At 43.6% G+C, this 24,524-nt stretch overlaps 1 protein-coding gene across 2 annotated transcripts in view; it reads left to right on the top strand.

The window, feature by feature from the left end:
- mpped2a (metallophosphoesterase domain containing 2a) overlaps window positions 1-24,041 on the top strand; it is a 30,649-nt gene extending 6,608 nt beyond the window's left edge. For both annotated transcript variants that reach the window (XM_085908446.1, XM_085908447.1), the window contains exons 3-7: window positions 5,710-5,891; window positions 7,640-7,865; window positions 21,530-21,645; window positions 22,383-22,496; window positions 22,576-24,041. In XM_085908446.1, the coding sequence (XP_085764572.1) occupies window positions 5,710-5,891; window positions 7,640-7,865; window positions 21,530-21,645; window positions 22,383-22,496; window positions 22,576-22,694 (757 nt within the window). In that variant the 3' untranslated portion in view covers window positions 22,695-24,041. The remainder of the gene's footprint in view (window positions 1-5,709; window positions 5,892-7,639; window positions 7,866-21,529; window positions 21,646-22,382; window positions 22,497-22,575) is intronic.
- The last annotated feature ends 483 nt before the right edge of the window (window positions 24,042-24,524 follow it).

The following is a 24,524-nucleotide window of genomic DNA, read 5'->3' as shown; positions in this document are numbered from 1 at the left end:
ACGGGGCAGCAGCTTTAGGAGGGACTCCCACACTTCCCTCTCTCCAGCCACTTCATCCAGCTCATCCCAGAGGATCCCAAGACATTCCCAGGCCAGCTGAGAGACATAGTCTCTCCAGCGCATCCTGGGTCGTCCACGGGTTCTCCTACCGGTGGGACATGCCCGGAACACCTCCCCAAGGAGGTGTCCAGGAGGCATCCTGATGAAATGCCCGAGCCACCTCATCTGGCTCCTCTCAACGTGGAGGAGCAGCGACTCTACTCCGAGTCTCTCCCGGATGACCGAGTTTCTCACCCTATCTCTAAGGGAGAGCTCGGACATCCTGCGAAGGAAACTCGTTTCGGCCGCTTGTATCCGGGATCTCGATCTTACGGTCACGACCCATAGCTCGTGACCATAGGTGAGGGTAGGAGCGTAAATTCTGGCATCGGTGATACAGGGACCGAACCGACCTTATCAGTTGGCTCGGCACCCCATACTCCCGAAGCACCCTCCACAGAACCTCCCGAGGGACACGGTCGAACGCCTTCTCCAAGTCCACAAAACACATGTGGACTGGTTGGGCGAACTCCCATGCCCCCTCGAGGATCCTGCCGAGGGTGTAGAGCTGGTCCACTGTTCCACGGCCAGGACGAAAGCCACACTGCTCCTCCTGAATCCGAGGTTCGACCTCCCGACAGACCCTCCTCTCCAGCACCCCTGAACAGACCTTACCAGGGAGTTTGAGGAGTGTGGTCAATAATATCAGCAAAAAATAAAAAGTACCATATCTTTATATTTGAGATTCTCAACTGTCAAGACAAAACGAAGGCGGAGAATCTGATTGTCATTTCTGTTTTGTGACCTATTGGGGTTTTTTTTCTGGCTGCTTGTAGTGTGTTTTGTAAGAGGAGAACTCTTGATTAAGTCCCCCGCCTTCACACCTGACCTGTTTCGGTAGCCCAACAAAATGGTTCTGGAATTGCAGGTAGTGGGAGGAAGGGTTAAGTGACAGTTGACATTGTACAGGTTCCCGTTTTGAGAGAATGAAAACCCTTTTGGATGTTTTGGTTAGGCATTACAGGGCACCTTTTTTGAAATTCAGTGACGTGGCCCAAGTCAGCACCATTTTTACTTCTTTTGTCAATAATATTTGTATCAAATAATATTGTTGAGTTTTGTTGTACGCGTGGCTAGCTTCTTGGTGCTAGCCTCGGCATTCGCGTCACGCTTGTCTTGACTACATTTCTCCCATCAGCCCTGCAGCCACGCACACTGTCAGTCGCACAATTAAGGCCTGTGCCGTAATGAAAGGAGTATTAGCAGAAGCAATTTATTTCCCAACGTAGTGCCGCAAGGTTTTTCCCGTGCCGATTTTCCACTTTGTGTGTGCTACATTTGCCTACAATAGCAGAAATAACGAGAGGCGTGGGGGCAACTCGTGCTGGCTGAACAAATGAAAAAAAAAAAGACGGCGGGCCTCACGACAGAGTGTCGCCATTGTCTCTTGATATTATTTGAATATTTGTTTGTGTTTATTGTGCCAGTTTTCTAATCGCCCCGCATCTCGTTTTTTTTTTTTGTCCTCTTTTTGCACGTTCTTGTCTCCCACCTCGGTTCTGTTCCCTTGTGCACAGCCAGCCCCCGTTGCCATCCCCCTATCCGTTATTGCCGTGTTCATTTTGTGCCTCTGAAGTTTATTGAATTAGCTCAGACAGCTGAAACGCAGAAGATAAGAGAGGCGCGCTCTGTGCTTCTCTCTGAGAAATGGCATTGCACCGTGGCGTGGTTGAGTGAGCGGCATGTTTGGGGCGGTTGGAGGGGGAGGGGAACGGAGGTTAGAGATGCTGCTGCAAATGGGTAATGTTGTGGTGTGAAAAAAATGTTTGCACTGAAAAAGGAGAACCAAAGTCAGATGTCAGTGAAACATCTCATTTGCATACTTATTTTTTTTGAGGGGGGCGGTCATCATAAAATTTCGCCAATATCTTCATAATGCACATTTTGCCAGCCCATACAAGGTACAACTTGTCAATCAAAATATATGATGCAGTCATAAATTGTTTAATCTAATAGAAAACAGTTGTGTGGTTACACAATTAAATATATTAGTGACTCACAGGAATTGTAGATTTTTATTTATTTTTTGGTTCGTGCAGTCAGCCATTATTTTTTGGTAAAAAAAATTAAAAAAAATTTCATTTTGATTTTGAATATTGTGTTGCTCCATCCTGTGAACCCGTCAGTTATCACGTATGAAAGGGCCTGCAGTCTATTTTCACAACCTCCCTTTGACCTCAAAGGTTTTTTTGGGGTCTGTTTGGCTTATCGATGAGAAATCATTTGCAGGATGACTTCATTAGCGTGTGAAGATCAATTCAGAGGTGCAAGAGGCAAATCTCATTTCAGTGGCTATCCCAGATGGTAGAGATTGAAAGATGGACGGACGGGGCAGTGACTGGACAGGTCCTTCTTTTTAAGACATTCTAGATTCAACATAAAAGCACGCTATTCAGTCAGCGAGCAAGCCTGCCGGAGACTTATCAGCAAAACCTGCACACGGCAAAGCGGTGCAATCAATCATCGCGCTCACGCGGCTTCTGTATTGAGCTTTGCGACTTGGAGAGCGACGGAGATGGTGACCTTCTTATCTGCTGCCAGTTTAATGTCACATTTTAAGGAGCGAGCTGGTGCTGAACTTTGACCTTGTTTGCTTGTGGGGGGGGGGGGGGGGGTTTCGAAAGGAGAGCCAAGTGTGCTCAGTCAAATGAAATATCCTCCTACATACAGTAGAAAGCGCGGCGACTCCCTCCCTACCTACCTCCCTTTCCTTCTACTACTGCTTGATATATGGAACCAGAAACAATGGTCTCTTCCGTTCAGTTCTTTTTAGCGATTTGCTTTTGAGGAAAAATTTGTTGTACAGTTTTAGTTTTCGACAGCTGTTGGCTTGCTTGTCTATTTCCGTATTTTCCAGACTGTAAGTCGCAGTGTTTTTCATTCAGCCTGTTGTTCCCTATTTATGTTTGTTCTTGGTGTTGGATTTTTGTCAAATAAATTTACACCAAAAATGCGACTTATACTCAGGTGCGACTTGTAGGCTTTTTTTCTCCTTTATTATGCATTTTATGGCTGGTGCGACTTATACTCCGGAGCGATTTATAGTCTGGAAAATACAGTAAATGTTAATATCACATTACAGACTTAGTATTTGTTCATAATGGTGTCAGTGAAATTTCACATTTCTCACCTGTAAACATCAAATATGCCATTATAGCCATTCATATGATTATCTGGAAGTTTCATTTAAATTTGGAAATGTACCCAGATAACCTATTCACCTGTTTTTTATTGTCGTGTTTTTACTCCAAGTGAGGCCACTTGAACATTTCATTGGTGAAGGCTCACAGCCGTTTGTTGATTGCGAAGACATTCGTGGCGCCAAGGACGGACCTTTTCGGGTTTGTGTTGGCTCCAATGTCATGCTGGATTTGAGAGTGTGCTACTGCCCTCCTGCTAAGCATTTGCATTTCTCCTGCTCTTTTCTTTTCCTCTTGCTGAAGTACAGACATGTTGACACAAACCTTCATACTTCCATCTGTCGCAGGAAAATATATTTGGACCGGCTGTTTGAGAGCAGCATGACTTTATTTTGCTGCTCGCAGTTTATAGATCAGATGTTTGTGGTGCACTATTCTGAACGCATCATGGATATATATATATATATATAAAAAATTCTTTTTTACTGCTTCCCTCTTTTTGTAACTGTAAAACAACTGCAACACGCTTTTGTGGCTGAAACCAGCTCTAATTGATCGAGTCTGCTTGGTATTTACTTACATTCTTGGGATGGGTTGTTTATCAAAGAAACGGGGAAATAGAACGTGGCTATTTTTCCGGCCGGTTGTTTTTCTATGCATATAAATGGGCGCATATTGTATGTGTGGTGTTTTTTTTTTTCTGCATTTATCTTTCTTCCACGATGAGCACTCTTGAAACATGTAAAACTGCATGGCTGCCGTTCAAGCATCGCAGAGTAGACCGAATCTAATCTACACTCCAGTCAGATTTGCTGCTCTGTTGGCATGTCATGTCTTTAAGTGTGTATTTTAGAGTACAGCCACTAATTTAGTGTGCAAAGTCAAATGAAAACATGATTACCTTTTGAATCGTCTCTTTTATGCTTTTCATGGTCTGGTATTGGTGCCGTAGAGTCAATATGGAATGCAAAGATAGATTTAAAGAAAATAAACTCAGTTGGCAGTTTCTACATGCAACAGTTTTACAATATTTTTTGTAATTTTTTTCCAAACTCTAACAAATTTTAAGTATTTTTTTTCCATCTTCTATTTATCTTAATTTTTATGATTTAATTATTTAAATGGGATTATTTTGTTCATTTGTTTTTGGGGGAGTTAGTAGTGTCAAGAGCTGTGAGACAACGTGCTCAAAAATAAATAATTCAATACGCCACTTATATTTTCTCACAGTTGAATTTTACATTAAAAGAACTGACTGTCAATTTTTTAGCAGCTCATGTCAAGTACTCAATTTTTGTAAATAAAATCAAATGTAGGTCAACTCCATCATCTCAATCCCAAATAATAATTTGAACACACTTTTGTAGTATCTTTTATTTCCTTCCCACATTGTACCAGTCTTCTTTTCGCCAACTTGTTTTGTTTTCTTTTGAAACTTGTCTGCAAACAGTTTCATGCTTAAAATGTGCTTTATGCATATAAACACACACGCTGATGATGACAGATGGCGGTGGCGGCGGCTACAGACTGCACGTTTGCCTCACACTACAGACGGCGGCCAGTTTGTCCTTTGTTGCACTACTATGAACGTGACCTAGCAGATAAGTGTTGAGCTGAAAAACAGAACAACAACAGATTCCAGGCAATTTGTGATGCCCTTCACCGTGTCGTATCGCGCTCCACACAAAACAGGATCCCTCGATTAGACCCTCGCCAGTGCTGTCGCCGCTTTCCTCACAAAAATTATTTTGTGCGGCGGCCGTGTTTGTTTTCCATCCCCGCTAATCACGTCGGCTTTTTTTGATTCCGTCGGGCGCCACGTTTGCGTTCGCATGCATGTTAACCGCCCCGTATGCACTCGCACACATGCCTAGAAGATTGCAGTGTTGATTATGTGTCCGATGTTGTCAACGGAGTGACATCCCTTCTAATGAAATAATGGCCTAGTGGCAGAGTGCTGGAGATTTGCACATTGGAGACGTCAATTACGCTCACTGTGATTTTCTTTCCATTTCATAACAAAACAAAAAAATCCCCAATTCTTTCTAAAGAACGGCCGTGCATTGAACACAAAAAAAACAAATCTGAATAAAAGCAATTTTTTTTCCAGGAACACTTCAGACTAAGTGTTTTTTTTTTTTCTTTTTCTTAGCAAATGGATAGAAAGGACATTAATGCAACAGCACTTTGGCGGGCCCATCACAAAGCAGCCGCTGCCCTCCTTTTGTGCACCAATCAACGCAACAGTTGTTTGTCTTCCAGGGCAAATGACACGTTTTTCACTTTTTATAATGTCACCTTTTGTTGAGATGCTTTTTGCTGGGCCACATGACATTTATCATTCTAAATTCATGTTCTATGTTTTGATCAGCAAATTCCGCTTCTTGGTGTGTACTAAAGACAACAAAAGGGGATTGTTAAGGCGATCCAGCTCAACGTCCACATGACTGACCACTCTGTGTGCTTTCAGGGTGGATCCGATTCCCTACGACACTCCCAAACCAGCCGGCCACACCAGATTTGTGTGCGTATCCGACACGCACTCGCGTACAGACGGCATCCAGATGCCCTACGGCGATGTGCTGCTTCACATGGGCGACTTCACGGAGCTGGGCCTCCCTTCTGAGGTCAAGAAGTTCAACGACTGGCTAGGTAATCAACAGCTTAAATGCCTTTACTCATTAGCGTGGATGCTTTGTTTTAGCCCTGATTGGCTTTTGAAACAATTATTTTTTTTTTTTGATGTGATAGAAAATGATTTATAGATAAGCGGCGTCGTGGCGCAGACACGAGACACATGGCGCACGCGTAACAAGCGTGGACCACACAATGAACCTCTCGCCCCTCCTTCGTGACCTTACAACTGCTGTGCTTAAGTGTCTAGTTTAACCTTTGCGACCTAACACCCTGGATCAGTTAACATTTGACCTTTCGCTCAGACCACATGCCGTGGAAGGCTGTGTGAACGCACGTCATGCATGAAAAAAGGGAAAAAAAGCATTTCTCTTTGGCTTGTTTTCACCTTAACAATTGGAGAAATGAGCAAGTGCACGTTTTGGGATTATTTTTTGTCTTCTTGTTTTTGTAAGAAAATGTCCACAATGTAGCAAAAACTCAAGATACTTTCATGGTCAAGTAAAAATTTGAAAAGCCAAACCAGTATTTAAAGTTGATGCAGTTTGGTCAAGCATCTTTTTAGGGGAAGTATAAATTATTCTAAATCTTCATGGCAGTCATATAGAATGATGAAAGCAATGTGAATCACAAACAACAGTTGCGACCCCAAAATAAACAATACATTTCACTTTTAAAAAATTATCATTCCAAGTGGAGCACCAAAAGCTCCCCATACATACTGTGGGGTTTTTTCCCCCATAAATCTTTCTCTTTATTAAAGAAGAATAAAAGCTAAATCTCAGCATATCACTCTGCTTATGCTCAGTAAGATGTATGATGCCAGTAATAAAAAGCAGAGCAAATTCCCAGTTGTGCTGCAGATTTCTTTGATGGTAATTAGGTTTCCCACCTTCCCCACCGTGTGGTGACTGGGGAACGTCGTGTATTTGCTTGTGTGTTTGTGTATTTCCAAGTGGTTGTGTGATCTACTTGGAGAGTTGAGAAACTCGAAAGATGGAGCTCGCATTTAAGTTTACATTGGAATTTATGATGCTCAGATAAGATGAGAGGGGGGGCTCATTAAGAGCAGCTGCTATTTAAATAAAAAATAGCATTCTCGAAATGTTACTATCAGAGAACTTATCACGGGCTGCTACTTTCAAGGTCGCTTTCAAAGCTGAATTAGTTCTTATTTTGCGACACGCAAAAGATTGAAATCGTTCTTTTGCGTGCGTTTCATTTGAATTTGAATAGCACGGCACATAATAGCAGGTTATGCTAAAGAATGCCCCCCCAAAAATGGGAAGAAAAGATAACAGTCTGGTGGAAAAGAAATGTCGAACGGGTGAACAGAAGGGTGATACAGGCCAGGGCCTTTGGTTGAGTGCTCAATCGGCTAGAATAAAATAGTAAGTTAGTTTTGTGCTGCCGAGAGGGAACGGGGACAAATCACCCAGACGGAGAAGCACAAAAAGGTCACTGGAGACATTGAATGATGAGGGAATGAGAAACGTAATAGATGTTCATCGCTATGAAGTTCAGGTTCACCCGTTTCCGCCCGCCCAGTGTCTGCTGAGATGGATAGTCCTCTGCCGTGGTCAAGCGCAACTATCAGATGTGCTCGTGACCTCCGCGACTCTGTGGAACGATAACGGGGCAAGACAGACTATTCCAAAAGGAAGTCACACAGCTGTGGGCTGTTTTTTTTATATCTTCTCTTCCCTTCTGTGATTGTTTGAATATCTTAAAGCCGCCGCTCACCAAATGTTTGTTCTCGTCCCCAGGTGGCCTCCCTTACGAGTTTAAGGTGGTAATCGCCGGGAATCACGAATTGACCTTTGACAAGGACTTTATGGCTGAGCTGGTCAAGCAGGATTACTACCGATTCCCCTCGGTCTCCAAACTCAAACCGGAGGACTTTGACAATGTCCAGTCGCTCCTTACAAACTGTGTCTACCTGCAGGACTCGGATGTCACCGTCAAGGGATTCCGGATATACGGCACACCCTGGTAAGACCGAAAACTGGAAAGCTTTCATTTTTCTAGCCCAAAGCCGTCCTCGCCGCGTCTTCCTTTCATCCTCACTGAGTCACATTTATTTCCCGTAGTGTTCTAAATCCCTAAAGTGGAAGGGGTGGCCTCCCTTCTGTCGGCGTTTGGCCGTGTTCCAGCTTCCCTCCTCGCAGCTCACTTCTGTACGCTCCGTCAGGGGCCTCGCTAACATGCGCCATGCTATTCCCAGCTTGCGCATTCCTTTATGAGCGCGGGACCTTCGCCCGCACTCGGGGCTTACGTTACACCTGTGTTTTGACACGGGGTTAAGTGATACGCACGGTACCGGGACCCGCTGTCAATCGGCTCTCATGTGGAAAGAACTCGCGGAAGGCCGGCGTGATTGTCGGAGGAATGTTGGAGGGAGCAGACGGAGGCTTGTGGGGAGTGTGGTAAAATAAGAAGTGTTTGTGAACGGGAAGTGTTTACTAGCCGCACGGATGAGATCACCGCTGCCTTTTGAGGGCGCTATGGCAATATAACCGAAATACGAGCAAAGGCCAGATCAAACCAAATGTCACTGCGCTGATGTTACTTGGTTATTTTCATTGTTTAAAACAGGGGCAAATAATTCTCAAAATAAAATGAATAAATAAAAAAATACGATGGCGCTTCAAAATAAATACCTGGGTCAGTCGCCCACTGTAATTTGCCAGAGATTTTGCAGATCACAGCTAACCTACGTAATACTCATAGCATTTTAAATTTCAATTCCGATCTAGATTATAGATCTAAATCATGCGGTTTAGTGTGAAAATAACATGTGGAGTGACAAAATAATATGTTAATAATTTCACATATAAGTCGCTCCTGAGTACAAGTCGCACCCCCGGCCAAAAACCAAACTATGAATAAAACTGCGACTTGTAGTCCGGAAAATACAGTAATCATATTACGTACCCGTATTGCTGGCTATATGTCGGATTGGTCGATAATCTGCATTGTGTGACGATATGTTGAAAAGTTTCATCATCTGTTTGTCTATTTTAACACACGTCGATGTGCCATGCGCTTATTATTTATGGTCAAGATGAAAGTAACTTCTATCGGCGGCTCCTGTAGTGCCATGACGTGTTGTGTTCAAGGCTTTGGCACTATCTGCTCAGTGGTTCTCACCAGTCTGGTCCAGGCTTAAAATAATCATGTAGGCCATCCTTTTGCGGTTATAATTAGCAGCCTTGGCGCCTCGCTTGAGAAATAATGGTGTATTTAGTGGAGGAGTGCGGGTCACAGGAAAAAGAGATTTGGACTCCTCTTGTTCTGTCCTTCCTTCCACCTATCTTTCCTTGCGTTGGAAAGGAAGGATGCGGCCTTTGCTCCCTGGTGGGTGTTTAGCGTGAGGGCTGCTAAGTGTCTGTTGTGACAGCTGGGGGGGGGGGGTCTCGTGAGAGAAGTAGCGGACAGCTTGACCACCCCCTCCTCGGACTCCACACCTCCTTCACACCCATATGCCCAGCGTGGCCCGAGGTCTGGCCTTCTTGTCCGCTGTGAGGTCTCACTTAGCCACGTAGTGACCCCTTCGATTCATCGGCAGCTCGCCGACTGGGTGGCCGAGCGCGAGCGTGCCCTCTCCGATGGTCCGATTGTGAGCATTTTTCAAGGCCTATTCATTGAACCAACAAATGCAATTAATAAGATATTGTTTTGCTCAAGAGAGTTTGCCATCACAAACGTTGAAGTCAGTCCTTGTTTTGGCTCGATTCGTTCCTCAGAAAAATAGGTGGGCCGATGTGAAAGCAGTCGGCCATGAAAGATACACAACACACACTGTTTAATGACAGATGCTTAACAGACCAAATAGCTCAAGCTCCTTTCCCCAGGCTTGCTCACTTCTATACACACACACACATATATATGGGCGTGCACTCATACGCATGCACACACACAGTAGACGACCTTGTCAATCAAAGTTGTTGCAAGGAAGCTGAAGGTCTGTTTCAGATGGACAGTTGGTGGTTTGATTCTATTAGAATCGTTTGACTGCTCCAGGCAACAATCTTTTGGACAGAACCATGTCTTTTTATTTATGCAGTTTTATATTCCGTCACATTTTCCGATCCTTTGATATTACCTTGTTAGATTTTTAAGGGTTACAATTTTGTATGTGAAGTTATTATTAGGAGCAAAACGGAATCAATATTTTTCTACAAAATATTTCTTTTGTTGAAATGAAACAAAGAATAATCAATCAAATGCGAGTATTTCCGCGGCATGCTTCTTTAAGCTTCTTTGTTGTGTAATGGAGTCCTGCCACAGCAGGATGGTCACAGGTATGTGAGGAATCCTGCTGGCTCTGGTTCTGATTCCTAATGCGAAGTATATTTGGAAGAAACCGCTTCCTTTCGCTGTGGGGGGGAGAAACTTTATAAGACACTGTAAATCCAAAACGATACAGATTGGTAGTTGTCTGACATTGTAAATACGCTCCACGTGTGTGCGCGTGTTTGTGTGCCTCCCAAAAGCAGCCGATCAAATCCAACTGCCCTCCTTTGCTCTCTGTAGCTCACGTCGGGGGGATTCTGGAGGGCCAAATGCAGATTTGTCATTTGCAGATTTGAGTCTTATTCATGTATTCATTTTCTGCTGTAAAGGTCGGCCGTGCGTGTGCGCGTGCATGTAAAGTGCGTGTATGAGAAATAGGCAAGAAAAGCCAGTAATCCCAGCGTTGTGTTTAGCTTTTATTGTTTGGACCGCGTGTTTATTTACTCTGTAGCATAGTGTTCATTTTTTTGTTTTTCTTCTGTACTTTCCTTTGACGCTGTCATCCAAGTGTGAATTTGTGTCGGCTTCTGTTGAGCTTAATCACCTCTAAGTCACCTCTTCAGTGGTGCCAGTTCCTAAAAGTTTACATTGGCTGCCAGCCCAACACAACAACGCACACGAGGCCCCCCGATAAGTCGGGACAACTTCAAGTTCATTAATTTTTTCAATGATTATTTATTTTTTTAAATATTATTTTCATTATTTTTCTTTTAAAAAGATCATTTATTTTTTTGATTATTTATTTTTTATTTGCTATTTTCACTTGAATTTTTTCTCTCGCAGATTTGTCTATATTGTCAATACAAACACTTTTTTTTTTTTTTTTTGCCGTTCTTTCCTGTCCAACAAAAAAAGAAATACACCGATACGCTGCAGCCAAGGTACTGTCGCTGCATCCCCGAGCTTTTCTGAAATGAGTTTTACGTTGACAGCGGTGTCATGTTAATTTTAGTCGTATTTCAGAATTAATGAGATAATGATTTATTGACGTTGAATATGAATTTATATTTAATGGAGCATAAAATGGTGAAACAACTGCTGACAAGGATGGATTGCGGTGGAAGTTGCCTCTGCCTCATTATGCTCGGCTGCTTTTTTCCGTGCGTGCTCCTGCTTATGCGGCGGGGAAGCCAGTTTTGCTGCTTAAGCGTGTGCGTGCCCGGACGTTTGTGTGTGAAGCTGCGTCGGCGTGAGCTTTTTCACCTGAGTGTCAGCCCAGTGAATGATAGGGTTAAGTGATGGATTTGTGATGGCGCCCTCACTTTTTTGCACGATGACGACTCGGAGCATTCCCCGCTGAATGACTCACCCTCCCTCCCTCCCTCCCTCCCTCCCTCCCTCCCTCCCTCAGCTGCACATAGACAAGTTCTTCGTTCGGCTAGTCTGCTCTGCCCCGTACGGCCTGTTTCACATCTCTCTGAGTGCTCACTGAGCGTCCCCGCCCCCACACCAAGGTAAGCCCCAAATATGTCAAAGGGAGAGTGATGAGTCCTCGGCACCGCCTAATAAAGCTCTCCTCAGTGGCCTTGTGCACATCAGTCACCGAGGGGCGAGGCGGAGGCAGGGGTCTGCCTCGCGACACGGACGACAGCTCCATCACATATTTGAGCATGAAAAAGGGCTGACGCGACCGAAGCAAGTCGTCGAAAGGGTTGCGTATAGGACCAGGCGATGCGATCGAAAATACAATTACCGTATTTTCAGGACTATAAGTCGCACTTTTTTTTTCATAGTTTGGCCGGCGGTGCGACTTATTCTCAGAAGCGACTTATGTGTGAAATTATTAACACGTTATATCATTTCACATGTTATTTCCCCCCCAAAAATCCATCACCAGTAAAAAACAATTCACGAAGCAAGTGAGGTTGAGATCGGTATCTGTACATGACGATGTCAACACTGCAGCAATTATTGTTCATGTGTAGATGCTCGTGGGCTTGAGAGCTGGGTCGACCTTGTTCGGTATTTCAATGGGAATGTCAAGAGAGCCATGACGAACTTTGTGGCGAAACTGCACGCTAAATCGTGTTTTCACCTGCATGCCTTTCATTTTCTACTGTTGTCGTAAACATCCAGATGTGGTGGTGAGCAGCCGCTTACAAATGCAGGACATCTCGGCTCATTTCAAATGAGATGATGACATCCTTGCCGTCATTTGCCGTATTTAATTCCTGTCATGGTTCATGTGTTCTTGCCAGAATGAGTCGACTGGCGTAATAGCAAATTTGCTTGGCAACGATGATTGCTTGTTTGACCCTTCGTCTTCCTTCGTTACATAAAAACATCAAACGTGTAATCTGTATTTGCACACCTGCTTTCGTTTTGTTTTTTTAAAGACAATGTTCTGCAGTATGAGCAAGTCCAAGTGCCCTTTGCTCTAAAATTACAAACAAAGGTCAATTGTGTTTCTTTTGTCCTGGCGAACTGCAGATCATTCATCTGTCAAATGCAAAAGGAAGTTCACTTCTCCCTCTCCTGTATTTATTTTTTCCCGTGTCACGTTTGACCTCTCACTGGCCTCTGAAGTGTGATCCTTCTGTAGATGATGTGCTCCAAAGTGGTCTTGTCACCCTCAGAGCTTTTGAATGCTTGAAAGGACCCCTTCAAATTAAACCGATGACAAGCTTTTGTCCAAAAATGTTTTGAAAAATTTAAAATATATCGATAAATATATTTTTAAATATGTAAATATCATTTTTTAGAAAAAAAAATAATATATTAGATATATTATGTCATTTATATATAATGTATAAATATTTTTAATAAATAAATATCACAGCATATTTATTAATATTTATTTATGGATAAGCAAGCACTGATCCACTTCAGAGTCAATCGTGTAAACTCGATTTTTGCTCTTTGCTTTGTTTCTTTCAACTTTTGCACCAGCGTCTTGACGTGCCCTTCAAAGTGCACTATATTTGCAAGAAGTTTCATTTGATTCTTGTTGCTTAAACCGTTTGTTGTCTCGTGGAGGACAGAATTTCATTGTATTTTTTTACAGTCAAACCTTGGCTTTAAGGAGCCATAAAAAAAGCTTGCATCTTTTACAGCTTTTTGAGTGTAGACTGAAACAAGGTGGCACCTGCTGAAGGACGGCAAAATGGAAAAGGAGACAAAATGGCTTTTGCAGCAACCACAATAATAAATTGTATAACGTTAATACTCTGCTTTGATTTTTAATCGATGGTTGAGCTCCTTTCATCAACATATGTTCAGATTTATTTTATTTTTGTGTTCAAGCTGTTTCTTTCATTTTTCATTCAATTTCCACCTTTTCTACCACTACTGACTGTTAAAAGCAGAAATGGAATTAAGCCTGAAAAGCTATTAAGCACGTCCAATTAAAAGCGCCGCATAAACATGTTTGGCATGCGCTGCACTGAGAAGAACAATCCACTTCAAATGTGCAGTTTTTCCTCAAACGTGTCTTCCACACTTTACCATCTGTCCAGGAATTGGATGAAAAATAACATTGGCGCTCGTGAGCCATGTGAATTAAAAGTGTGCCGCAGACCTGGAACCGCTGCAGCAATTCTTTTAATTAAAAGGGGAAATAATTGTTGTCAAGCAAACGTTCTGAGACATGTGAGACGAAAAGAAAGCCAGCAGGAGGAATACGGCGGGGGATGAAAGACAGTGAGCGAGTGTTACAGAGTCCTGGCCAGCTTGCTGCTGTAATGAACATTAGGGCTGCGGCATAAATTTAATGACCTGTGAAACAAACAGCGTGGCTGAGACCAATGCCTCGGAATGCTAAGTGGCTCTATCATTAATACTAGTTCAGAGATGCCACTGTGTAAACACACTGGAAGTCTCCTTTTCCTTTAAGCCTGTAAAACAAAGTAGCTAGGTGAGATGATGATGATGATGAGGAGGATGATAAGGCAACACCTCTGCAGCTCTTTGTAAAAGGGGCACACCTTTTTGTGTATGTGCACTATTAATTAACCTGTGCTAGCTAAAGCGATATTGCTAGCTTAACCGCTTCACCTTATTGAAGTAGTTCTTTGGTTCATCGTGTAGACAACATGACAAAAGGTTTGACATTCTTAGAGATGCTCAACTTAGTAGAAACCTAAATTGCAATTCATGTGGATGTATCAGTTTGTGTTTGTCCTTCCTGTCCTTTGAAATGATCTCTCCTGAATACGTATTGAAGCTCTTGCCGCCCCGCTCTGTACACGCTACGCAGTTCATTTAGGCTCTGCTTGTGATTATGAGCAATGGAGGCTTAATCAAAAGACGGAGCACGGTGGGGAACAGGGAGGAAGCTAAACGACGGTAGCCCCGAGCTAGCCAGATGTCTTCAGCGGGAGGACGGATACATGGCATGGGCAGGCGGCTCCGGGCGATTAAAATGCAATCACAATTCCCTGGAAGTGAGCCCAAGACGGCTCCGTAACCAGTCGGGGACTACACGTCCCAGCTCTTACCCCAACCTCAGGCTAGCGAGTCATTCGGAAGAAATGCTAAAAACGCTTGCTAATCAGCAGCGGGCTTCTTTCCTATCAATATGTGGGTTAAAGCAGGGCCAGTGTGACATCTGAATGCATCCATCTGTTTGCTCTGGCTCTATTAGGTTCCATCTTGTTTTATGCGCCACGCTGCGTCTCCTGCTTTGACTGGATAAATATTTGAACAGCAGAGGAAGCCCCGTGTCCACGACTGATGTGGCCCGAGGTGTGTTGGTCTTGCGTAAACCTTAATTGTTGTGACTTTGCTGAAACGCAAGTTACGAGCCATCTCACTGACATTATTCTATTTGGTGCTGGTGGGAAAGGTTACCGGCAGAGTTGCTAGCGTTATTGTTTATCTCCACAAGCGAAAGGCTCAGATGAATAAATAATGCGTTTGGTGTGACAATGAGGCAGTCGTGGAGTTCCACATCGAGTAAGACAAATACTGTGCTGAGAGCGCTGCAGATTAAATAATATCGTTGTGCGGTCAAAAAGGTAGTTGCGGATGGCGAGCTATCAATCAGCATTAACAACGGCTTCATAAATAGCGAAGCGGGCTATCTGCTCTGTTGTGATACCATTAACATCATCCTGCTGCACTTCCCTTCCTTCCTGCTGACCTCCTCCACAGCTCTCTGTGCCAAGAATATAGTTTGGACCACCAGCATGGATGGCAGTCACTAGTGACAGTCGTGTGATTTAAATTCTTGGATCTTCGTACATTGAAGGCCCTGGAATATTCATGAGGAATAATTAATGGTCTGATATGGATATGGATCTCAATACTTGGGTCGTGTAATTGTACCCGCGTACCAGTACGTAATTTGCTTGTTTGGTACAAACCCTGGAGACCAACAATAGCCGTTTGTGCGCTTTCCTGTGCCTATTGTTGCCGCCGCGTCTCGATGCCCTCGCTAACATGCACTGCTTGTGAGGTCAAGACAATAGCTGCAGACAGAGTGGCATGTATCTGCGCCACTTTGACCCCGGCAGCCCTTCCTGTTGCCTCGGACGCCCCTCCCCTCCTCGCCGCTCCCCGCATCCTCGATCTTTGACCTGGACAGCAAAGACTGTCTGGCTGTTATGCTGCTACAAGGCAGGGTGCGCTCTCAGCGCTTTGACAGCTCTGTGAGAAAACCTGCAGCTTGCGTTATCCCGGCTTTCTCAGGAGAGCGCGATACAGAGGAAGAAAAAAAAAATGCACTGTAGCTTCATTGGTAAAAGCTTTTAGGAACAAAAATAGGACATGCGATAAAGAATATATAGTATTCGTAACGAAGGAACTAAATGTTAGCTTGCATAACTAACAAGGGCATGATTGCGTTTATCGTAATGACCTTCATTGATGAGCTTTGTTTGGTACATCGGAAGTCAATTGATTTTGTTTTGTATCAATAGTTGCAGACTTGCCGAGAAGGAAATTTGAGGAAATATCTACATCATGTAATCAGTCATAACTATTTATGTTTTCACCGCAAAATGTTTTTAATCACACGCATTGATTATGGAATAAAATGAAGTATAAAAATGTCATAAAGATGCGTCGAACGTTGAGTCAAATGTTTTTTTGTTTTATAAAATTAATTGGAGGTTAGAGGAGAATGATGGGATAAATTGGTGGCTCCTCTCCTCGAGTCAACATGTAACCCAGATGCCCGATTCATATTTGAATCTTTCAAGCAAACGGTCACAGTTTTAACGCCATCATTTTTCTCATTTAATTTGCTCTGAGAAAAGACTCCAACGTGGTCCTCAGAGGCAAGCCCGGGAATGAAACGTGGCCTGTCAGTTTTTGTCAGCCAATTTCCCCGCTCCCTCATTTCCCAGATATATTATCCTCACTGCCTCCCTTCACTCCACTTGGCCTCGCCACCCTCCCCTGTTCGCCATTGTTCTCCTGGATCAAGTTCACGGAGGTCGGGGCTGGAGAAGGGTAATGGGACCCATGGCCCCGTGTCTCGGAGCAGGTTGAATAGGTCTTTGGCCCCCCCATGGGCTCCCTGAATAGGACCCAGATTCCACTTCTTTTTATGAGTCTGGTTTCGAATTTCCGGAGACCTGCCCGGCCTTCTCGACTTCCATGTTCATATCCGTGTTCCCACAACACCTCACCGCTCTTCCTGAATCTACCTGCAACATTCGCCAGCAGCTTTGTGCCCCGCACGTACACATTTTATTCCATCCCACTCGGTTCATAAGCCTCCAGACGCAAATATTTCACGTGAATAGTTTTCTGCCATCGCTGAACACTCCGTTAGTTCCATCTATATTTTATTGCGGCGCTGCTTTCTGTTATCACGCCGATCGGGTGGCTCGATTGCGGCACATAGTCGGACTCACTCGCTTTCATTCGCGTATTTTTATGTTGTTGTTGTCAATCAACACAGCGAGAAGGAAATTGTGTTTTAATGGCATCCCATTAACTTGACCAGCTCATTGTTATATTGCCTGACAAAATCTCCACAAATCAGACTTGGTAAGAGATTTATGGCTGTCATTTTCACTATCGTGAGATGCAAGCAAATGCTTTCAATTAGCCAGATGGCATGGTTGTCGGATTTACAGGAGCTGGGCGTTAGTTTGTACTTTAATGTTATTTTTATAAGAGTAACTCGTAATAACAGTAAAGAAGACAAGAAAAAAAAAAAACTGTTTGATTTGAATTTTCCACCAATTTTTAAAAAATTATTATTATTATTGTTTTTTTTTGTTACTGTACTATGGCCTTAATGCCTGGAAAATATTGTACTGCCAGATTTTACCGCCATTGCTATCAACCTGCACGTCAATCAAGTTTAACCTCATTGTTCACACGAGGGCTATTCAATTTCAAATTCAGTTGGGCCAACGTACATGTTTTCACAACTCCTATTTTTCGCACCGCTAGCCACCTTTCAAAACAATATAGGTAGATGACGCAAGTGTTGCATTCAAGGTGTCAAACACTGGGAATTTTTGAAATCTTGCAAACCGAGATACCTTCTGCATGTGTTCAATTTAATTCAGGAAGGCTGGGCCGCTCGGAGGCTGGTGCTGGGCCGCATTTAGCCCGGGAGCCGCTAATTGGTATACAAAACATGTCTGCCATGTCCTGTAAATGCAACTCCTTTGTGTGCATCTGTACATGCATAATATCGCATTTTGTAATTCCCAACAACATCATCGGATAGATCTCAGACACACACACATGCGCACACCCAGAACAACAGACCTGCGGTGTTGCGAATAGCTGAAAGCCGCCGGGTCGGCGAGAGCAGCTGTGTTTGCTAGCGAGCATCTGCTGGCTCAGACAGCGGTTGTTTTACGTGGCCGGTCTGCGGGTCAAACTGCAGCTGGCTGCGTCTCAAAAGCCGGGGAGAGCGTTTGTGTAGCCTCGTGTACACGCGTGTGCGCGCCGACGTGTCCCTACGGTTGTAGCTTTTTCCTAAGCGGGCTAAGTCCGGTCGGTGGCCAACCCTTAGCGTCTTGGCTTTGGCAGCATGACTGCAGCAAGATTAATCCATTCCACACTCCATCAGTCACCAGGCGCAGGTTATTAGTGCTGCGACACGCACACACACACACACACACACACACACACACACACACACACAAAAACCCTTCACCCCTGTGACTTCACTTTCCACCTTGTCCCCAAAGTTTGCAAAGGTGGCCTTGATGCTGAGAGGCCATTTTTCAAAAGGCTCCACTTGGCTCCTTTTAATAAGGCTACTCGGGTTTCTGGGATTAAACACACAAACACACAGCGACCCAGACACACACACACACACACACACACACACACACACACACACACACACACACACTTTGCGCATACTAGTGAGTGTCAGGTAAGTGCACCCCATGAGGCTTATCAAAGTCCCATTAACATGGCCCTCCTCATTGGTTCTGACAGGTTGATCAATTAGAGCGCACCCCACCTTTGACCTCTGGGCTTCGCTGACTCGAGAGGCCAGATGCGATGGATCACTGGTCCTACACACACTTTCACACACACACACACACACACACACACACACACACACACACACACACACACACAGAGAGGCTCACCTCTCCCTTGTTAACCGGCAGTCACAGTGCAAATGTTTTCGTAGCATCTTGTACCACTTTGATAGCCGATGGTGCAGCAGGTCTCGCAATTGAAATGGGGTGGAAAATAATGCATGAATATTTTGGAAGCGGATATTATAACAGTTGCTTATTAATTATACATACAAATATGTCACATTTTTCTGTGTAACTATCTTATGGACAATTGTTGGCTATATTTGTACAGATTCTTAGCAATTGTGCATTATATTTAAGTGGCCCTAAATACAAGGCCATAAATTATATGAATAATAAATAAGATACAAAAAAAATATATTAAATAAATAAAAGTCTGGAAATAATAGTCATAAAAGTATGCAAGGGTCATCCACTGGGCAACTTTATTGTTAATAGTTTTATAATGGTAAAATTCTCATTACGTGAGTTTGGTATGTGAACAATGTCAAGATTTTCTTACTGTAACATCGATTTTTATGATGTCATATATGTCACGTTGGCAAATGTGTGCGCAAGCGATGCATCAATACGCACCAACAGCGAGACTTCCAGGCCCGCCGCAGCAAAAACGAGAACAAAAAGAATGGAGGTCCTCTTGGGCTTTTATTTTTTATTTTTTTATGATGATTGTTCTTGTTGTTATGATGGTTTTCAATTACAATTCATTGCGGTCTTGTAGCCTCATTTTGATAAAAGAATAAAGGTCCTCCGGTGCCAAGCGTTGCGAGGTATTGTTGCCCGCCCGGGGACCCAGAAAGAGGTTAACAGCAGAGTCGTGCCCCGAGAGAGCCACGGCGTCCTAATGATGTCCAACGGCTTAATTGAATATCGGCGTTGTGCGCATGAAGGCTAAATTGCTTCTGTCTGCGTCACCACCGCTGCAGGCTGATTTTTAACCCATTTCCACCATTTGATTCCCTTGGGGATCATTAAATGTGCCTGTTACCACGGTTACCAGCCTTTGTGCCCGCCATGCTTTTTGTGTGTCGGAGCCAAATACTGTTATTTGACTTACGGAAGATCCTCCCGTTATTGGTGTGTTACTTTCACTTGTTCTTTTTTTTTTTTTTTTTTTGCGGAGCTGAGTTGGGAGGGGAGGGGGGGGGGGGGGTAAATGTATTTTACATCCTACTGTGCCTGCTAATGCTTCTGCTTTGTTGCCATGGCAACAAGCTCCAGATGGCAAGTGTCAATAAGACATGACAGAGTATTCTCACCCATCAACGCATATGAGAGAGTATTTTGCTGTACTACTTATGTTTCATAATTACGTGGATACATTCGAACCCTCACACACACACACACACACACACACACACACACACACACACACACACACACACACACACACACACACTCAGACAGCAGTGCATATACGATAGCGGCACAGGAAACCATCTTCCCTTTATTTGCCTGCGACGCCATTAATCTTGGTGATGGGGGGAGTTAACAAATGCACTTGCATGGAAGGTATATTTCACATGCAGACATCTGACAATGGGGCCATTGTGGCGGCGGCGGCGGCAAGCTAGCGCGCTGCTCTGCATTCAGTCAAGACCTTTGGCTTGCCTCCGGATCCCCGGCTCATGTCAGGGGTTTAGGTTTCATCTCCCAGATGAATGAATGCAGGGTAGAGCAAAGGGGAAAAATCTCACTGGTGTGTTTTTTTTTCTTCAATAGCATTTTTTTTTTTCTGAATGGGGAGAGCAAATACATTTTTTTTCAAAGTTTGGCCTTGTTGCTATTAGTCAGACAAATGTTCCGCGAGTGTCTCGTGTGTGTAGCCAAGCGAGCACGCCAGCTCAGCTCTGATTCACGGCTTTCTAAGATTTCCGCCAGCCAGCGCCGCAGCAGCAGCCGCCCCATTTCCCTCACAGAAGTGCTTAGTCCTCCCAGTAATCCATTAGACTTCCATTAGCTCTGATTTGTGTGATTAGTTCTAATTAATCAGTCGAGTCTGTGGCCTTCGCTCCCCTTGCTCCTCACGTTTAATTTTTAACCTCATTTCTCAGCTCTCCGCCATTGGAAGGGCGAGCTTCGGAATCGCCTTTGTTTCCCAGCGCACGTACGCACGCTTCTTCCAATACGGTGCTCCGCACCGAGAAAACGTCTAAATCATTTAGTACATTCGTTTATATTTAAAAGCTACGTGATTTTTTGGGGGGGGTTCGTCTGCTCGGACTCACCCACCGCTGCGGTCGGTATCGATGCTCATTGTAACTGGACTTATTGATGATTTTCGAAGCCCTCGTCTCCTGGTGCTCAAGCTAAACATAGCGGGCCCGGTCTAGTCAAAGAATAGCAAAATCCAAATATCAACTTTTGCTTTGTGCGGCTTTCATGGAGTTTCTTTATTCCTCGTTGTACGGTATGATGATAATCTATATTCCTTAGGCTTCTTGTCAGCCCTCTATTGCCATTACCACTATTGTGATAAATGAAGGCTCAATTTATCAAGGCTCATCTACTCAGTTTGTCTCTGTTCGTTGATAAAACATCTGCCCGCTTTGCTTTAGTCCATCCATCCACCCATCCATCCATCCATCCATCCCAGATTCCCACTCAACCACATGGAGGCTCTTCTGTGTGGGTGCCAGGAAAGACACAGCTTGTCACCCCGGAGCTCGCACATTCTGATCCAAGCCCGCCGGAGGTGGCCCGGCTGCTGTCAATCAATCTGGTAGCGGTTTGCCGAGGGTGCGATGTTGACGCGTGACACGAGCTCCCCTCTGTTTCGATCTTCCCGCTTTATTTTGGGAACGTGTCCTTGAATTGGACGCGCTGAAAGATGAGTTTGCCGCTCATCACGTATTTGAAATGTTGACACTGAAGTGTTTTGAATTCTCCCAGGTCTCCGTGGTTCAACGGCTGGGGCTTCAATCTGCCCCGGGGTCAGTCCCTGCTGGATAAATGGAACCTGGTCCCGGAAGGCATCGACATCCTGATGACCCACGGCCCGCCGCTGGGTGAGTCCAATTAACCAATCACAACAGCGTCTAAAGCCTCATTGTAGCAGACACACTTCAGGATTCAATATTTATGTTTGACTTTATGAAAGGAAGAAATGTGTCTTGTTGATTTTATCACCCCAGACTGATTGTGTTTTCTCTCTGGGTGTTTAGACTCACTTGGTTTATTTTTCCTCCCCCTTTCTTTTCTTTTCTTACGTTCTCCACCTGTTTTTATTGAGTGATTTCTTCGCCTACGGAGGGGCTGCTGCTGCCGCCGCCGCCGCTTCTGGCGTTGATTGCATGTGAACTCCATTTTGTAGTACTGTGACAGATGCCACAAACAAGCGCACGGATACGATTTTTGTTGGAGGCTGGCTTAAGGAATACAAAGATAAATACTGCATGCTGGCTGTCTGGATGAAAATATTTGAATATATAGAAGTAGTTTACATTTTTTTGATCAGTTCTAGTCGATTTATCCTCATCGCTCTAAATATTGATTAGTAAGTAGAAAACATTGTCATGGAGGCTTGCGAACTTGTTCCCGTGCTTTTTTGTTTTCATTGATTGTTTTATATTTATGGCTTTATACAAATATTTACTGTACGCTGCATTAGTTTGGACTGTTCTGATTAGCATACAAAATTGTAAAATCAGAGAGATTTACAAATATTGACATGAAATTCATAAAATGATCACTTGTTAAAAAAAAAAAAAAAAAAGAAAGAAAAATGTGGAACGTGTGTGTGCAGGTTTTCGAGACTGGGTTCCTAAGGAGCTGCAGCGGGTTGGCTGCGTGGAACTGCTCAACACGGTCCAGAAGAGGGTGCGACCCAAACTGCACGCCTTTGGCGGCATACATGAAGGTCAGCCGCCGTTTTGCTTTGAATCTTCGTTTGAGTCATTCCGTGAGCATATTCGCCATGGTTTTGTTGCGCCTTCCAGGCTACGGCATCATGACGGACGGTTACACGACGTTCATTAACGCGTCCACCTGCACCGTCAGCTTCCAGCCCACCAACCCTCCCATCGTCTTCGACCTGCCCAATCCTTCCAGCTCCTGAGAACACAGCAAAGGGGGGAGGGGGGGGCGGGCGGGGCTTGGAGGTGAGAATTCTTTTTCTACAAATGTCAATTTAAAAAAAAAAAAAAAAAAAAAAGAAGAAGAATGTGTCTTTGCAAACTGTTGGTCCTCTCCAAGAATGTTTGGAGATGCGTCGGGTCAAACTTGAAGGAGAATATCGGTGTTAGTCTCTTTTTTTTTTTTTTTTGATCTGTGATTGTATTTCCCACACAAAATTAACATGTGTGGGAATTATCACCTCAAGACTTCACTTGCCTTTTTTTTAAGGGGGGTCAATTATGAGCCACTTTTTTTGTCATCGCACAGACTTCCCTTTTCATCTCAGAGCTGCATTTTTTTATGTTTTTGAGTGCAGGGAGAAAAATGTCTTGCCTGTACCACCACTGACAAAAAAAAAAATGCAGAACGGGGAACACCGGTATTCTCCTTTTCCCGGGGGATTTTGTGATTAAACAATCTTGCTCTTGATAAATATCGGTCAAATCTGTAAGATAAATGATGCTTTGTGAATTTGTACAATTTCTTTGTTTGGTTGACCGAACAACGGATGCCATTTATGTTTTGCTGTTGTATCATCCATTTTTGTGCTTTAGTATTTTTTTGTTAGTTTTTCTCGTCAGTTGCGCTTTTCTTATTGGCTGACAGGGACACTGCCTTAAACTAGCTTTAATGTTCTCAGCTAGAGCTCCACTCTTTCTTTCTGCAAAATCAGAGAGGGAGAGGGAAGAAAAAAGTCCTTATTTATTGTCCGACTTTCCCGCTAGACAACACGGAACTCACGCAGGGACCGAAAGCTATTAAATTACAACCCAAACGTTTACTTTATATTCCATCCTATTCGATGACTCCTAATTTGGAAAGTTTATGTATAAAAAATATATATATATTATATATTCATGTTGTAAAATTTCTGTACTAAAAGTTGTGTTTAACGAGGGTAAAGGAAGGGTGGGCGGTCTTTTTTTTTTATTAGTTTTTTTCCACAGGGTTTTTGTTTTGTTTTTACGTCTTGTTCATTTTGGATGAGAGGAAACGTTTGGCCGTCACAATCCATCAGGTGCTTATGATTGCCAGCAACGCGCCTGCCTAAAAATGCTTATGTTGTCCTTTCAAGTGTCATTCTGATAGTTTTTTTATTTTATTGCTTTGTTTTCTTTCTAATTTTTGCACTGTGTGTAAACGCAATCTTGCTAGCACAAAAAAAAAATGTTGCCAATAGTAGTTTTGACTTTGCTGCTGTAAATGCTCTTTTCGTGCTTTTATTCCCTTCTCTCTGATTGTATGGAAATGTTAGTCCTCTCTTTTCTGTTCATTGTGATATATTTAGCTGCCTTTATATGCAAATAAAATTGCAGATTTTTACTTATGAAATCTTTTCGACTTTTAATGCAGCAGGGTTGACGCCGGGGCGTCGTTAAGGTCTCAAAGAAGATTTTTATTTCTAAATGTCACTTAACATTGTATGATGGAGGGTGGGCTGTACTTGGAAAAAAAAAAACACTTTGCGGTAAAAAGTTAGTTTTGCTAAATGTCACCATTCTGACATTTCTATCGTATACTTCATTCTTATTATGTTGCAAATTATTCATTATTATTTAATGCATTTGAACGTGAAGAAAAAATTCAGCACTACGAATCTAGGTTTCATTCTCTGACCCAGATATTTATGTGGAGAAAAAAAAAAAACCACAAACCAGAGCTTTGCAATAAGGTCTAGATAAAATCATCGGCGCTCATTTCTCACATGATTTCATCAGGTTTCCTTCCTTTCCACCTCTCGCCAACACAAATCTGGTGTAGTCCAAAAATA

Source organism: Syngnathus leptorhynchus, chromosome 3 (genome assembly GCF_054491065.1).
Source record: "Syngnathus leptorhynchus isolate UIUO chromosome 3, UIUO_Slep, whole genome shotgun sequence".
Taxonomy (NCBI): Eukaryota; Metazoa; Chordata; class Actinopteri; order Syngnathiformes; family Syngnathidae; genus Syngnathus; species Syngnathus leptorhynchus.
Note: the sequence above shows the minus strand (reverse complement) of the source record. Positions and strands in the feature narration are given on the sequence as shown.